General features: G+C 43.2%; 1 protein-coding gene across 1 annotated transcript in view; it reads left to right on the top strand.

Moving 5' to 3' along the window:
* Positions 1 to 1,841: 1,841 nt before the first annotated feature.
* LOC114070197 (fibrocystin-like) overlaps positions 1,842 to 14,991 on the top strand; it is a gene marked incomplete at its 3' end in the record, with an annotated part of 85,413 nt that continues 72,263 nt past the window's right edge. The window contains exons 1-8 of the mRNA XM_027907444.1: positions 1,842 to 2,021; positions 2,918 to 3,028; positions 3,968 to 4,045; positions 5,513 to 5,657; positions 6,635 to 6,734; positions 10,043 to 10,100; positions 11,715 to 11,793; positions 13,925 to 13,993. Coding sequence (XP_027763245.1) covers positions 2,941 to 3,028; positions 3,968 to 4,045; positions 5,513 to 5,657; positions 6,635 to 6,734; positions 10,043 to 10,100; positions 11,715 to 11,793; positions 13,925 to 13,993 — 617 coding nt within the window. The remainder of the gene's footprint in view (positions 2,022 to 2,917; positions 3,029 to 3,967; positions 4,046 to 5,512; positions 5,658 to 6,634; positions 6,735 to 10,042; positions 10,101 to 11,714; positions 11,794 to 13,924; positions 13,994 to 14,991) is intronic.

Below are 14,991 nucleotides of genomic sequence, written 5' to 3'. Positions count from 1 at the left end.
GTCATCAGCTTGTGGTGGGAGAGGGCTTACATGTCATATAACAAGACTCCTATGTGACTCAGCCATTCTTCTGCTAGACTGAATTCTGGACCTGTGTTTCTGGTTATTAGGATTTTCACCATCCTTCCCCTTTCTTTTCTTTTTTTCCCCTTTCTTTTCTTTAAGGAGTTTCAGCTCCTCCAGGGAACATTGTGTGCATTGTTTTGCCTAATATGTGACTTTCTGAAAAGAATAAATGCCTCATCCAAGTCAAATCTTTCAGAGCTGCTAACCTTGGACATTTTGTTGATTTTTTTTTTTCCTTAGGATTGGATCACAAAATGCTAAAAAGAATGACAGAGGTAGTAACTCACTTTTGTTGCTGACAATGACCCAGAGAGTTTGAGTGACAGAGAATGTTGGAAGCAGCAGTGTCAGGGCACTGAGAGCAGCAATGAGCCATAATGACCCTGCTCAGCCTCACCTGGGACTGCCATCCACACCCTGCCCATGGATCAGGAGACCTATTTAACCTCAGCTGTGGGCCTGTGCTCTCTCCCTTCTTCCCTGAGCTGTGTTATAGGAATACTGGTCTTCAGCCTTATCCCTGATCCTGCCTTCTAGCTGGATCATGGGCACATGTTGAAGTTGAGCCTCCAGCCCTGTTTCCCCTTGCTCCTGAAAGGTTGCCCCAGGGGGATCCTGGACCTGGTCCATCCCCTTGTTTGGTTCTGTCAGTGGAACTTGTTACCAGCATCTGGCTTTCTCTGCTGTGTTTAAGTTGTCATCTTTGAACTATCTCTTCTTTGGCACTACCTTTTTGTTTGACAATTCCCTCAAGTCCACTCTTTCTTCTGATCATGTTTCCACTGTAATCCCAGCTAATAAGTAAACTGAGGGTAGTTTACTGAGCAGGATGGAGTTAACTTGCATTGGGTTCCTGTAATCATTGGTCACATGTAGCTGAGACACTGGGGCTTGGCCTAGGAATAAACCACACACAACTGGTTCCACTGCTGGGCAGAGCTCCAGAGCAACTGGGGGTTGATTGCCCGTGACTTTGTGCCACTGTGTCTCTGAATTGAGGCTGAGGAAGAACAAGCAATCCTGTTTCACCTCTCTTTGGGGATGAGGTAAGAGCATGAATATGCACTACTGTTGTTTGGTTCGTGGTAACTCATTAAACTTCAGTTATGCTGTGGGGTTTGAGAGCTTCCTCCAAATTTCAGTGGAAACTTCCATGAAGGCATCCATGGAAGTGCTGGGGCTCAGCAACCCATCCGGTGACTCCATCAAAATCCATCTGGGCTTCAAACAGGGGAGTGCAGAGGTGGTAGCAGAGATACTATTAAGTGTCTGAGCTGAGTTGGGTCTTTCCTGCAGCCCAGTCAGTCCGTGGGGTGAGAGATTACACCGTGTAAGCTCACTACCCTCTTTTCCACAGTGGATGGTAAAGGATCTGGGGGGGAGTGGGTACTTGAGATGTGGTAAGGGACCAAAACACCCTTTGAGCATTCCCACCAAATGCAGACAGTATTGGGAATGCCATGGAAAAAATTAATTAAGAATATATAATGTAACCTTCAAGTCCACTTGCTGTGAAAATCAGCCCCAGATTGAATATTGGCATATCAAGAGACCATTCCATCAGTTTTTATGTCACATTGCAGGTAAAAAAAAAGAGGATAAAATGGATTCGCTCTCCTCCTGTTGGAGGATCTAAGTCATGCACCAATGGAAGAACAATTCCAGATTACTCTTGTTATGGTTATTACAGTTTTGGAACAAAACAGTTAATAGAAGCAAGCAGCTTAGGTTAATAATTAAGCACACTCAGTGGACTGCTCTGAGCTGTCTGTGACGGGATTTGAGCCTTCTGAGAAACTTGTCTGGTGGGTTTCAGCACTGAACCAAGAGTGTAACACAACCTCAACCTGAAAGTTGTGGTAGAGCTGGCATCAAAGGGATGGAGCTGTTGTGCTGATACTGGAGCTACTGCGCTTCATTCATTGGAGGAATGGAAGAAGAACAAATTGATTAAGGTAAGGTAATGCCAGCTAAAGACATAGTAAGACTAATAAAATGAGGTATAAATGATATTTTATGCACTTGCTTTGAAATGCAACATTCACTTGCTCCAGGGCTCTGGGCTCTGACCCCTGCCTATTGCAGGATGTTAAAATATGCAAGAAGTATAGTGAGATTAGTTACAGTAGGTCTTGTGGTATAATAGTAGAAGTTTAGAAGTTGCTTTATGGTGGCAGTTTTTTTCTCTTAGCTCTAATGTAAGGTTCTGCCCAAATCTCACCTCCAAGTGTCACTCTCCTGTTGCATCTTTTCTAGGGTGCCATCTCACCCTTCCTCATCCCTTTGCAGCCCTGCTCTTACCTAGCAGCTCTGAGGAGACTTTTTGTTTGAGATTTCACGACTGTGATGTATATTATATGGATTATCTTAAATCCACGTTTATGGTAATAGTAATAACGGAGAAGTATGCCCCATCCCTGGGAGTGTTCAAGGCCAGGTTGGATGGGCTTGGAACAACCTGATCTTGTGGAAGGTGTCCCTGCCCGTGGCAGGGACAATGGAATGAAATGATCTTCAGTGTCTCTTCCAACCCAAATAATTTTGTGATTTAAAAATGTGGCAAAATAAATTCACCCCCTTTTTTTTTTTTTTTTTTTCCCCCCATACTATTACAAAACCCAGCTTGAGGGCAGCAAAAGTTGATGGTCTGTCATTAAGTATTAGAACAGTTCCTGATATGGACTTTATAAAGGGAATGTGGGATGTGTCTGGCTATGACAGCAAGTAAGACCTAGTCTACAAGCACTCAAATGTTTATTTTATTTAATTATTAGAACAGTTCACAGCTGTTGCTCCCACAGGTTTGTACCACGAAGAAAGAATTCATATGAAGTTTGTTTTAATGTTAAAGGGAAGGTCCTGAGGCCCCAAGCCATGATTCTGAAGCCAGGCTCTCATGAACTCTCCGTTCAGAACCTTTGGAAAATATCCTTTCTGAGTGCTGGGCTGATATTCTTGGCAGGTGGGTGATGGAGAGGTGCTGTTTCCAACCACCCTGGTCATCAAACACCAGGAAAATACAGTGCCAGTGGATTGGTTACAGATTAACTGCACCCTGACATGGATAAGCATCTCTAAAAGGTGTTGAATATTATGGGATATTGACTGCAGCATACCAGACATTGTCCACCTTATCAGTGTTTTCTCATGGCATTATTTCCATAGCCAGTGTAGATTTTTTAATTAATTAAAAATTTTCTGTGTTCTACCTGAGTTGGAAACCTAAAATTTAATCAGCAAACTAGATACCCCTGTAAAATGACTTCTGGAAAATTCTGGTCAGTGGCTACAACAAAAAGAAGCCAGCCATTGGTTCATCTCTGAGCTTCAGAGAATGAAGGTACCCAAAATAAATCCTATGTTATCTCAGGAATTTGATGCCTTTAAGAAAGTCATGGGCATAGCAAGTTATAGGAAACTTAACACCATTGAAGCAGGAGCTCCTTTTCAGGCCTGTATGTCTTTCCTGAGGGCTTCAGAAAGAAAGAGCTGGACAGGCTGTTTTGGAGCCAGAAGAGGTTATATTTTGTGGGCAGCCTGAAGTTTGGGAGGGCGCACAGAAATCAGCAAACGCATTTCTTTGAGAGCTGGAGTAGTAGACATGAGGTCTATCATCTTTATTTTAATTCTTGAGGAGGACAGGAGGCTCAATCTGCTGCTTGGTGAACCAAGTCCTGAAGGCACCAACCCCCCCCTAAGGGGAAGCAGGACTATTACATGGGGGAGACGGCTGGAGGGAAAAAGGATAAGCAATATGACTAATTTGGATGCTTGAGAAGAAGGAGAAATGAGAAGAAAGGTGGAATTACAGGAGGACAGCTCTCAGACCAGTGTGTCTAATGCTGAGTGAGGCATTTTGGATGTTTGCATGACCCTTCAGCCTGATGGGTTGTTTTTGCAGTGGCAGCCACGGGATCGCTCATTGAGCCCCACGAGGGCAGTGTTGCTGGAGGAACCTGGATTACCATTCCCCTGGATGGTGAGTTTTAGATTCCTAGGAAGTACATGTCAAACTAGAACCATAAAATTTTCGTTTGGAATGGGCCTTAAATCTCACCTCATTCCAAACCCCTGCCATGGGCAGAAACACCTTCCGCTAGACCAGGTTGCTCCAACTTGACCTTGAACACTTCCAGGGATGTAAAAGCAGCAGAGAATCAACTCCATTGTGAGATTTGTGGCTGGAGTGACAAATCCCTAAGCAATGAGGCCATGGGCTGTGACAGTCATAACATGAAATCAGCTTGAAATTATCACTTCATAAGCTATGACTGGAGATTTTTTCCTAAGCAAGAGAAGTCATTTTTTTTACCTTATTTTTGCAGATATAGAGCTAAAAATTTCTTCCAAGCCATCCTTTTTTTTTTTTTGAAGAAGAGCTGAAAATCTCTTCCCTTCATAGGTCCCATGGTGCTGGAGCTTCAAAAACCCCCATGATAAACATGAGTTCTGAATATAAATTTCAGAAATTGAGAAGTCATGCTCCATCTGGGCCCAAAAGCAGCTGTACACAGCTAGGTCGGATTTTCTTCAATGATGAATATTGGTTCATTGTGGAGAAAGTTCTTTTTTTTTTCTTTTTTTTTTTTTTTTTTTTTAACCAGCTGTATATTTGGTTTAGCTGCTTACATTCTGATGCTCAGTCATTTCTAACTACAATGAATGGTATCAAGACTTTTTGCCTGAATATGGTGCATTTCCATAGAGACGATGAAATGGAGGGAAGAAAGGAAGCTCAGGTCTTTACAGCTTTGGCTTTTTTGTTGGGGGAAAACAGACAGGCCTTGGGAGAAGGGGGAAAAAAACCTTCCTGGAACTATGTGGAAATGTATAGTTTGCTGCCAAATGTGAAACCACTGTTGTTGTTTAAAGTGAGTCTGTGGGCTGGGAACCATCTGTGAAGATGCTGCAAAGGGAGAGTTTTGTGTTAGTCTTCTGTATTTCTTGCTGTGTTTGATTACGCTAAAAAAGTTAAACGTAGTGGTTCATGCTCAGATAAAACTTTCTGAGGATCAGGGATTGTTTGGGCATTGGTCAGTTTGTGGTGAACAATTGTTTTCATTTACATCAATTGCCATTTTGGGGTTTATTTTCCTCTCTCTTTGTTACTTTTTTTTTTCTTTTCCTTACAATTTCCTATTTTTTTCTTTTTAATTATTAAACTGTTTTTACAGCAAACCATGACTTTTCTCACTTCTACCCTTCCAATTCTCTCCCTCATCCCTCAGGGGGAAGGTGAGGGAGTGGCTGTGTGGGGCTGAGTTCTTGGCTGAAGTTAAACCACAACAACATAAAATCACACAAACATGATTTTAAAAAGCCTGATCAAGAGCTTTAAACGTTATTCCTATAGAAGCTGGGTTGCATATTGAAAAACATTTATCATGTGTCTTAATGTCTGTGATCCTGTCCTCACAGAGCTGTTCTGATTGACTTTATTACTTAGGCTTAGTATCCCACCATACGGAATCTGTCTCTCCAGCCAGTGTGTCCCAGCTGGAGGTGTCTCTGGTGAATCCAGACCTGCCCAGGCTGCCCTGTGATGTCTCTCCTCTGTATTTTGACTTACCCACTATAAGATGCAGAACAAGGTATGATCCACGACTGTGCTGTGGGTGAGACCTTGATGTTTATCTGGTAGGATCCCCATTTTCTTTCAGCGTCTGTACAGACAGTTTAGGAGTTGAAAGAATTCCTTTATCTCCTACAGTGCCCACACCTGAGCATCTCCTAAGCTGTGCTGCATTTGTTCTTGTTTAATGAAGCACGAGGCTATTTAGCATGAGGGTCTCCTTGAGGCATCTGGGACAGTCTAGACTCAGACCTTCAAAGGTTTGTAGACATCTAATTCTCAGATGCAAAACAACTAAAAAAGTCCTGGTGGAGATTTTACCAGCTTTCAGTATCCTCAACCTATTTAAGATCATGGGGAGAGGTTATGAGTAGAGCAGGAAATAAATATGGTTTCAAGCATCAGCTGGGCAGTCTAAGCTGCCTGTTTTCTGTCCTATCATAACCTTAAAAAAGAGTTGTTTGACTGGAAGACTGGGGTGTCTGGAGGCTGTAGGAGGGATCCTAATGGGGCTCGTTCATCTCTTGCTGCTGCAATTTGGCTGGAAGTTAATTCTGAGAATTAACTGTGCTGAGAAACTATGTGCATTTAGGATGCAGCATTAATTTACCGACCAGGATCAAGATGCCCTGCAGATCCAGGCAGCCCTGGGTCATTTTATTACTAATGAATACCAATTATCGTTCGTGCATGTCTGATGAACATGTTTGTGTTTTGCATTAACATATAATTTGGGCAGAGTTCTGATGTGTTCCTGTCACCTTCTGCACTCAACTGTGATTTCTTGCTGTGCCTCCACATTTCTTTTAAATTGTTTTTTTAGAGTTTGGGTTCATATGTGAGAAGCTTGGGTTGACAGCGTAAATTTGCTTGGCTCTATTTAAGCCCTATTGGATCTGGCGGGAATGGAGACCCTGTGAAGGATCTTGCATTTCCTAAAAACTTAAAACAAAATCTATAAAAATATTGCAATATAACACATTTTCTTCTACCTAGGTCTTCACCCCAGGAGGGTCTGTACTATGTGGAGGTGATCTTTAAAGGATGTGTGATTAACAACCTGACTGGGCTGGAGAAAGAGAATTATTCTTTCAAGGTAATCACCAAACAAATATAGAAGTGATGATAAAGTATTCGATGTATTGAAGGGAGTAAAACTGCAGACATTGTGTCACAGGAAATATATTAAAATAATTAAATAATAGAATGATTAATGCTGGAAGGGACATTGAAGATCCTCTTGATTCCTGCCATGGCTGGGACACCTTCTGCTAGACCAGGTTGCTTCAAGCCCTGTCCAGCCTGACCTTGGACACTTCCAGGGATGGGGCAGCCACAGCTTGTTTGGGCAACCTGTGCCAAGGTGTCACCACCCTCACAGTAAAGAATTTCTTGTTTCTATCTAGTCTAAATTTACCTCTTTTTTTCAGTTTGAAGCCATTCCTTCTTATCCTGTCAATCCAGGCTTTGTTCAAAGTCTCTCTCCAGCTCTCTTGGAGCCCCTTTAGGCACTGGAAGGGGCTCTAAAGTCTCCCATGATCTTTCTCTTCTCCAGGGGAACACCCCCAGCTCTCCCAGCCTGGCTCCAGAGAAGGGGGGCTACAGCCTATGGAACATCTCTGTGGCCTCCTCTGGATTTGCTCCTGCAGCTCCACGTCCTCCTTATATTGGGGTCCCAGAGTTTGATGTGCTACTCCAAGTGGGGTGTCATGAGAGTAGCGTAGAGAGGGAGTCACTTCCCTTAACATTTTGGTCATGATTCTCTTCTCTCTCATCTGCTGTAGATCTGGTTGCATGTCAGGACAAGAAGTTGGGATGCTCCTTGTGTCCTTTAAAACTCAGTGCATCGAGGTACTTATCAGTGGCACTGGGCAGACCAAGTCACCTAAGAGGCCTTTCTGAATGAAAAATCTGGGTCCAGGTTAATTTATCTCTGCCCTTAAGCCGCACACTTAGAAGATCCTGTTGTGTCAGAAGACCCAGTGTTGGCATCTTTTGATGTTACCCTTCAAGCTGCAGGGTGGCCACTGATGGGTGACCATGGGCACAGCTGGTTCCAGGAATGGAAATCTCTTCCCATTTAGGACAGCTGTCCACCTAAGATGAGCATGTTTTGGAAATCTCAGATCTAAGTTGTGATTTCATACCTGTTGCTCCTCCTCCAACCAGGATTTTCCCTTCAGCTCTCAGTGTCAAAGCACACTGTCTGAAGAGGTTTTGGAGTATGGTGGTATTAGACTAGTTTATGACAATGGTGTCAAGATCTGGGGTCCCCAGGACAGGAAGGACATCAACCTGTTGGAGCGAGTCCAGAGGAGGCTGCCAAGATGATCGGAGGGATGGAGCACCTCTGCTATGAGGAGAGGCTGAGAGAGTTTGGATTGTTCAACCTGGAAAAGAGAAGGCTATGGGGTGACCTAATTGTGGTCTCCCAGTATCTAAAGGGAACCTACAAGAAAGATGGAGAGAGACTATTTACAAGGGCATGTTAGAGACAGGACAAGGGGGAATTGGTTCAGACTGAAAGAGGGTAGGTTTAGATTGGATATTAGGAAGAAATTCTTGGCTGTGAGGGTGGTGAGGCCCTGGCAAAGGTTGCCCAGAGAAGCTGTGGCTACCCCATGCCTGGAAGTGTTCCAGACCAGGTTGGATGGGGCTTGGAGCAATCGGGAATAGTGGAAGGTGTCCCTGCCCATGGCAGGGGGCTGGAACGAGATGATCTTTAAGGTCCCTTCCAACCCAAACCATTCCATGATCTCACACAGAGCAGAATCCTTAACCATGACTGTGTGTTTTGGGGTGAGGCCTGGTGTCATATCCCTGAAAGTCACATCCCACCTCTGAGCTGACTGTGAGTATCGAGCAGGAGAGCCCAGCGTTCTCAGCAAATTGCACATTAAAGCTGGAGAGTCATTGGGTGTTTCAGCTGGCTTAGAGAGTTGATGAAAAATCACCAGGGGATGCTGTTAATGAGGCACATTCCAAGCTAAATAAAACACAGTGTGTCTCTTTGTTTTGGGACTGGGACCTGGGAACTATGAGAATTAAAAATTAATTTTGCCTCCACATTAGGTTGAAAAAGGCCGCTGCAGGCAGCAACAAGTCTGAGCAGCTCAGAAGACTTGTGTCAGCCAGTGGCCTCAATTTCATGCTGATTTTGGCTCCTTTTTCCACATCAGCTCTAGCCTGGGGTATGGTGTGATGTTGCCTTTGCTTCCCAGAAGTGGCCATTGCTGGAGGGAGCTGGTGGCTACTCATTCATTTTTAACGTGACCATGAGGAGGAGAGAAGGCAGAGGTTGAGCTCTGAAAGGGAATGGTTTAAGGAAAGATTGGAAAAAAACACAGTAATGCAATGGTGTCTTCAATTTGATTCAGCAAATCAGGTTTGTTGTGCTGTTTATTGGGCTGTCAGCATGCCAGGGTGGACATGGAGGGATCACAGATGAACATATCAAAAAAAAAAAAAAAAGGGCAATGGAAGGACCTGGAGCACAGGTCTGATGATGAGAGACTGAGGGAGCTGAGGGGGCTTAACTTGGAGAAAAGGAGGCTCAGGGGGAACCTTCTCATTCTCTATAACTCCCTGAAAGGAGTTTGGAGCCAGGTGGGGTCCAGCCTCCTCTCCCAATGTCCAAGACACAGGACAAGGAAATTGCCTCAAGTTGCACTGGGGGAGGCTTAGAGTGGATGTTAAGGAAAATTTCTTACCCAAAACGATCTTACCCAAACATCAGGGAAACTTGGGAGTCACCATTCCTGGAGGGATTTAAAAGATATGTAGAAGTGGCACTTGGGGACAAGGTTTAGTGGATTTGTCAGTGTTAGATTAATGGTTGTATTTAATCTTCAGGTTTTTTTTTTTTCCTCTGAGTCCAAGATATTTCTTTCCCAAAGACATATCTGTTGTACTATACTGCATTAAGATGGGCCAGTACAAGCTCGATTAATGTTCCACTGCTTTAGGGTACCAAGAAAACTTGCTAAAGGGTGGCTGAAGTATTTAATTTCTATGATAAAGAAATAACTTTTAAATATATACTCTTGGAAAGAAAAATGGTGTCATAATGTAGGATAAAATGCAGGTTTTAACTTCTAAGTATGACTTTAATACATTATAAAGTTTCTAAGTGTGTCTTCTGACATTGACCCAAGCCAGGGTAGGCAATTTGGGCACAAAAGAGGATGTAAAATTAGCAGTAACCCATACTCTGAATGGAAGTGAGGTAAGAAGGGAATATTTCTCCTTACTCCCTTCTTGGAGCAGGACTTTGCTTCAAAGATCAGATCTGAAGTGGGGATCTCTGAAATGCAGTTGCCAGCTGTGTTGTGAGTGATGCACCATCAGATCGTGTTGGAATGCACTGAAGATAATTTCCATTTAACTACAAATTTCTCTTTGCAGTTCTCTGCTGAGCAGACACCTGTGGTTTACCAAATCAATCCACCATCTGGCACCCCAGGTACAGGACCTTTCTTTATCCTGGAGCCCACTTAAAACATTATTTGATGTTCCATACTGTCTTCCTTCTTAGAAGAGGTCTGTCTTGCTGGGAATAAAATGGGCACCACCAGATTTTAATGTTTAAGCTCATTCTGGACAGGAAAATGAGTTTGTCCAAGGGGAAGAGAGTCCGCAGTACTGGGTACAAGAGTGGGGAACAAGCAGTGGCCAGATTATTTGGTACTTGGCTCCTGCAGCCCAACTCTACCTTTAGTAGAATGATGTTGTTCTGTAGATTGATAAATCTAATTATTGAGTCATCATACCCTGTTTATTTAGGAATAGTTTTAAGAAGAATTAGCAGTTAAGTGTTCATATTATAATCCCATACAGGCTTCTTGGTTAATGGGGCTTTAGATCAGACTTTAAAGTTATATGAGAAGACATTCCCTGTTTTTGGTCTGAACAATTACCTGGCATATGGAAGTGTTTTTTTTCCCTATTTCTATTAATTTTTGTATTTTCAGATTTCTTTAGAGAAAATTGAAAGTTTGATGTCCAAAGTAAAGATTAATCAAAACATTTTGGTCTCTTAAGAACACAGAGAGACACTTGTATGATGAGTTCACATAGATGCTCCTAAATCTAAATCAGTCTCTTATTTCCAATTATTTTCAGATGTAGTTCAGCTGTAGATTCTCATGTCTTGCTTTAGGGTGTCTTTACAGAGGTTTCTATGCGTTAGCTGGATGTTTGACCTCCCAGCGTAGTCAGTGAAGAGCATGAGAACAACGCTTTTTCTAGTGCTATATGAGATGTTCTGGAGCATGAAGGACCTGCATGGAGCAGGTGGAGGCAGGACTAGGAAGACTCATTCCCTTGTGGAGCCACAGTGGGAGCATAGGATCAGATAGAATTGGGTTGGAAAGGGCCTTAATGTACCTCTCATTCCAACCCCTAGTTATGGGCAGGGACACTTTCGACTATCCCAGGTTGCTCCAAGCCCCGTCCAACCTGGCCTTGGACACTCCTAGGGATGGGGTAGCCACAGCTTCTCTGAACAACCTGTGCCAGGGTCTCCCCACCCTCACAGAGAAGAATTTCTTCCTGATATCTAATCCCAAAGGTGTCTGACAGGGTGCCTCAGCTGATGTGGGACAGCCCCGTGTAGGTGACTGAGTGAAGCTCTCCCACAATGTGGTCAATGGAGTGTTGGGAGCGATTCAATTGAGCACAGATATGAGCTCCTTCTTTAGACCTTCACCCCATCTAATGTACAAGTGATGTCACTTTGATTGTCTCCTGAGGTTCTACAGTTGGAATCGGGTTAGAATGTGGTGTTTAGTTAACAAAGGAGTCGAGGAGAATGTCTTTTCAGTGCAAAGACAAGAGACCTGCTAAAAAATCGGGAATGGACTTTTTTTGGTGGGAAACAAGAACTTGTGTTTTGGCAAAAGTGCATAAATCTGAAGTCTCTTGAGCCATGGTAGAAGCTGAGAGTAGCCATCAGTGCAGGCACCTCTGTAAAATTTACAAAGACCAAGGATTCCTTTTGCTCAGCTCACAAAATCTGCAAATAAGTTCTCTGCTTTTAAAAAGGTTCTCTTCAATTTCCATTTCCTTTTTTAAACAGGAAATTTAATACAGATTTATGGGAAGACAATTGCTGGAAGATATGAGACCCTCAGCTTCAATGTGGATTATATTGATGGGTAATTATCTACAAGCAGTATCTGCCCCAGTCCCTGTAAATTGGCATTTCTTCCATCAGCCTCCTAGACAGCAATAAATTGCAACCAGTTGGCCCAGAATTGCCATTTACTTCCTTTGTGGTTTATTGCAGCTCATGAGTTGGGCTCCAGCAAACTTTGTTAATCTAATTGCAACTGGTCCATTAAGCTGGTTGGTTTGTTTACTGGCAGCACAGTCAATCACAGCTCAGTGTGAATTGCACTGTAATTGCAGCTGGTTGCTGTAGATTTTATTTTGGCTAGCAAATTAAAATTTAACTAATTAAAATAATGTCAGGATTGAAAAGTTAAATAAATTTTCCCTCTCCATTTGCATTTTTTAGAAAAAAACTATTAGTCTGAAGCAGATGCTTTGGTGAGACAGAAGACAAAGGAAAAGTATTTTGAGACAAAAGGCTTTGTTGTTCACTGCTTTAAACCCTCTCTGGGTATTTCCTTGTTTTCAAAGGTTTGATTTTGGATTTTTTGTTGTTCTGTGATCACATGCAACAGATAAAAGCAGGTAGATTTAAGAAACTCACTTCAGGACAGCAGCCCTTTAAGAACAGCAAACCCAAAGTGAGCATCAACGCTGTCCTGATGTGTATCATATGTATTTCCATATGTATATATATATTATCAAGTATTAATTTATTATTTCCTTGCACTTGTGTCAGTGAAAAACTAAGCCCAGGTGAGTATTTTATAGAAAAAACTATTAACACATAGTCACTGTGTTAGCATTTTCAGGATCATTTCAGAAGCCAGGAAAGGTGTGTATTCCCACTAGTTAGAAATTTTAATTGCAGCAGCAGATATTTAACCACTGGATGCTTTTTAATGACTTCTCAAGCTGAATGGAAGCGTCCCTTGCTAATTAATTAAATTCTCTGCCAGCATGAATGAAAGTCCAGTGCAGATTCCTGCCATACCAGCTGCTGCACCCATTTCTCAGCCCTGCAGTGCTGCACATCAGCATCCTTTGTCTGACAGTAATTATTGTTTTACCTGCCCCTGGTGAAACCTTTGCTCAGTGGGAAGAAAGGCTGCTCTGTGTGACTGCAGGCTGGACGTGCCTCATGCTCCACTGCTGGATTACTCATTTACAGCTTAACCTCACCAAAAGGAAATGGCCTCAAAATCTCAGCATTCCAGACAGGTTCCCTTTGGAGCTTCACATGAATAATTTGCCCATTTTTGGTGTGTTAGGAAATACGTACCAGGTGGGGACTTGGACTTGACCAGAGCAGTCTGTCCTTCGGTCATGCTGATTTGGGATTTGGAGCAAAAAAAAAAAGAATGGTTTTTATACTTTCAAGTGTGTTCTGCACCCTTTTCCATGCTTTGTATGGGATGCAATGGTCCAGTGATGATGAACATACTTTTGGCAGCACTGAATTTTTTTAAAGTCTTCCTTAAAAGGAAAGCTTCTCAATATCAGCCACCTGTATTAATAAAAGAAAAGTCTTTTCTTTAAACCTCATAAAACTGCACTCTGAAGAATTGGTCACAGAAAACTACACTCTGAAGGGTGGGGTCATCACAGAGTGTTTGCATAACAGGTTTTAATTACATATTTGCCTGTTCATTCTCAAAGAATTGCCCTCCTGCCTAATTCCTCCTCTTCAGCTGAAGTTGTTCCATATTGGTTCTTTAAGGTGGGGATATTTAAATTTGCCATTAGGAGCTTGGGTGATTTCTGGCAGAGACTGTGGTGTTTTTTCTCAAAAAAATAAAGAAATAGCTGAACTGTATCTTGAATTACTTACTGTGAGGGACGCTGCCTGCTGCTGCTGGATGGTAAGGGTAAGTATAGCCCTCTGGGAGCTCAGCCTTGCCTACAGGGAGGAGGTATCAGGTCATTCAGAGCTGCCTCCAAGATGTTCCTGCCACTCATGATCTTTGCAGAGGTGCAGTCCTTGCAGTATTTAGGAAATAAACTTTTCAGGTGAAGAGATAAGAGATTAATAAATGCTACATACAAGTGAGAGGAAATTCCTCTCCCGTTTGAAAATGTTAGCTGCTGAGTTTAACAGGATGGGGTCCTAATCTTTTTCATCTGTGGAGCTCCATGTTGCTTTATATCTAATTTTTCCTGTTTATTTTTTGCCAGGCCAGCTATCCTTACAGCAAATGGATGGACCAGTCTCTGCTCTTTTGCTGACAGAGAAGCGGGAAACATGTCAGTTCTTAACTTAGTTTTTGTTTATCTTGGTGCAAGGTCACAGCACAGCTTGTGCACAAAAAAAATAAATAAATTCATGGCTTTTGGAGAAACTCCTCTGCTTTGGCTTGAGGTGGAGAGAGACCCTGGGGAGAGCTGACCGTAGGATCTGTGATGGGGTGGGTGAGGGCTGCTGGCTCTCTGTAGCTCCAGCCACAGCCTGGCAGGGCCAGGGACTGTTCTCTGGCCTGGAGGTGACACTCTGTGCCCTGGCCACGTCTGTTCTCTTCAGCTCTCCAGGCTCCAAAACAAAGTAGCCATTACCAAGCTACCTATTGACCCTGGTCAGTGCATTGTCTGCAGCCCTATGTAGGCACTAATTTTAAAGGTGGATTAGCTAGTCTGAGCCTAAATTTGGCAATCAGATCTCAGGATTTAACAGCAGGGCAGACGGGCTCTGGTGCCTGGATCCCAGTACTGTTCACTGATGGGTATTAATAGAATCACAGAATGGTTTGGGTTGGAAGGAACCTGAAAGATAATCTAGTTTCAAGCCCCTGCCATGGGCAGGGACACCTTCCCCTAGACCAGGTTGCTCCAAGCCCCGTCCAATCTGGTCTTGGAGACTTCCAGGGAGAGTTCATGTACTCTTACCTTCTGTAAGTTGCATGAGACCCTTTAGGCTGCTGGGTCTTGCACCCTGTTGATTGCAGAAAAAGCCACGGGCTCTGCAGCAGTGTTTTTTTTTTATGAGTGATGCACTTCTTACAGTGCCTGTGAGCCCTGGAAAAGGAGGAGGGTACTTTAACAGGGAACCAGGGGAAAAACCTGCTCTCATGGAAGTCTGTGCTAAGGCTCCCGGGATCCTCACTGGACTCCCTTATCGCAGTGTAAAATTCCTCCTGAGAGCCAGGAGGAGAGCTTAAATGAAAATGTGAATTGGTGATGGGATTTCCAATATTCCATGACTCCAGAAGGCTGATGCAATGCCATTGTATCTGGTTTAATTGCTACCT

The sequence above is a fragment of the Empidonax traillii genome, unplaced genomic scaffold (genome assembly GCF_003031625.1).
Source record: "Empidonax traillii isolate 1590-97213 ecotype Southwest subspecies unplaced genomic scaffold, ASM303162v1 scaffold1464:size105375, whole genome shotgun sequence".
NCBI classification, from domain to species: Eukaryota; Metazoa; Chordata; class Aves; order Passeriformes; family Tyrannidae; genus Empidonax; species Empidonax traillii.
This window is presented reverse-complemented; position numbering and strand designations above follow the sequence as displayed.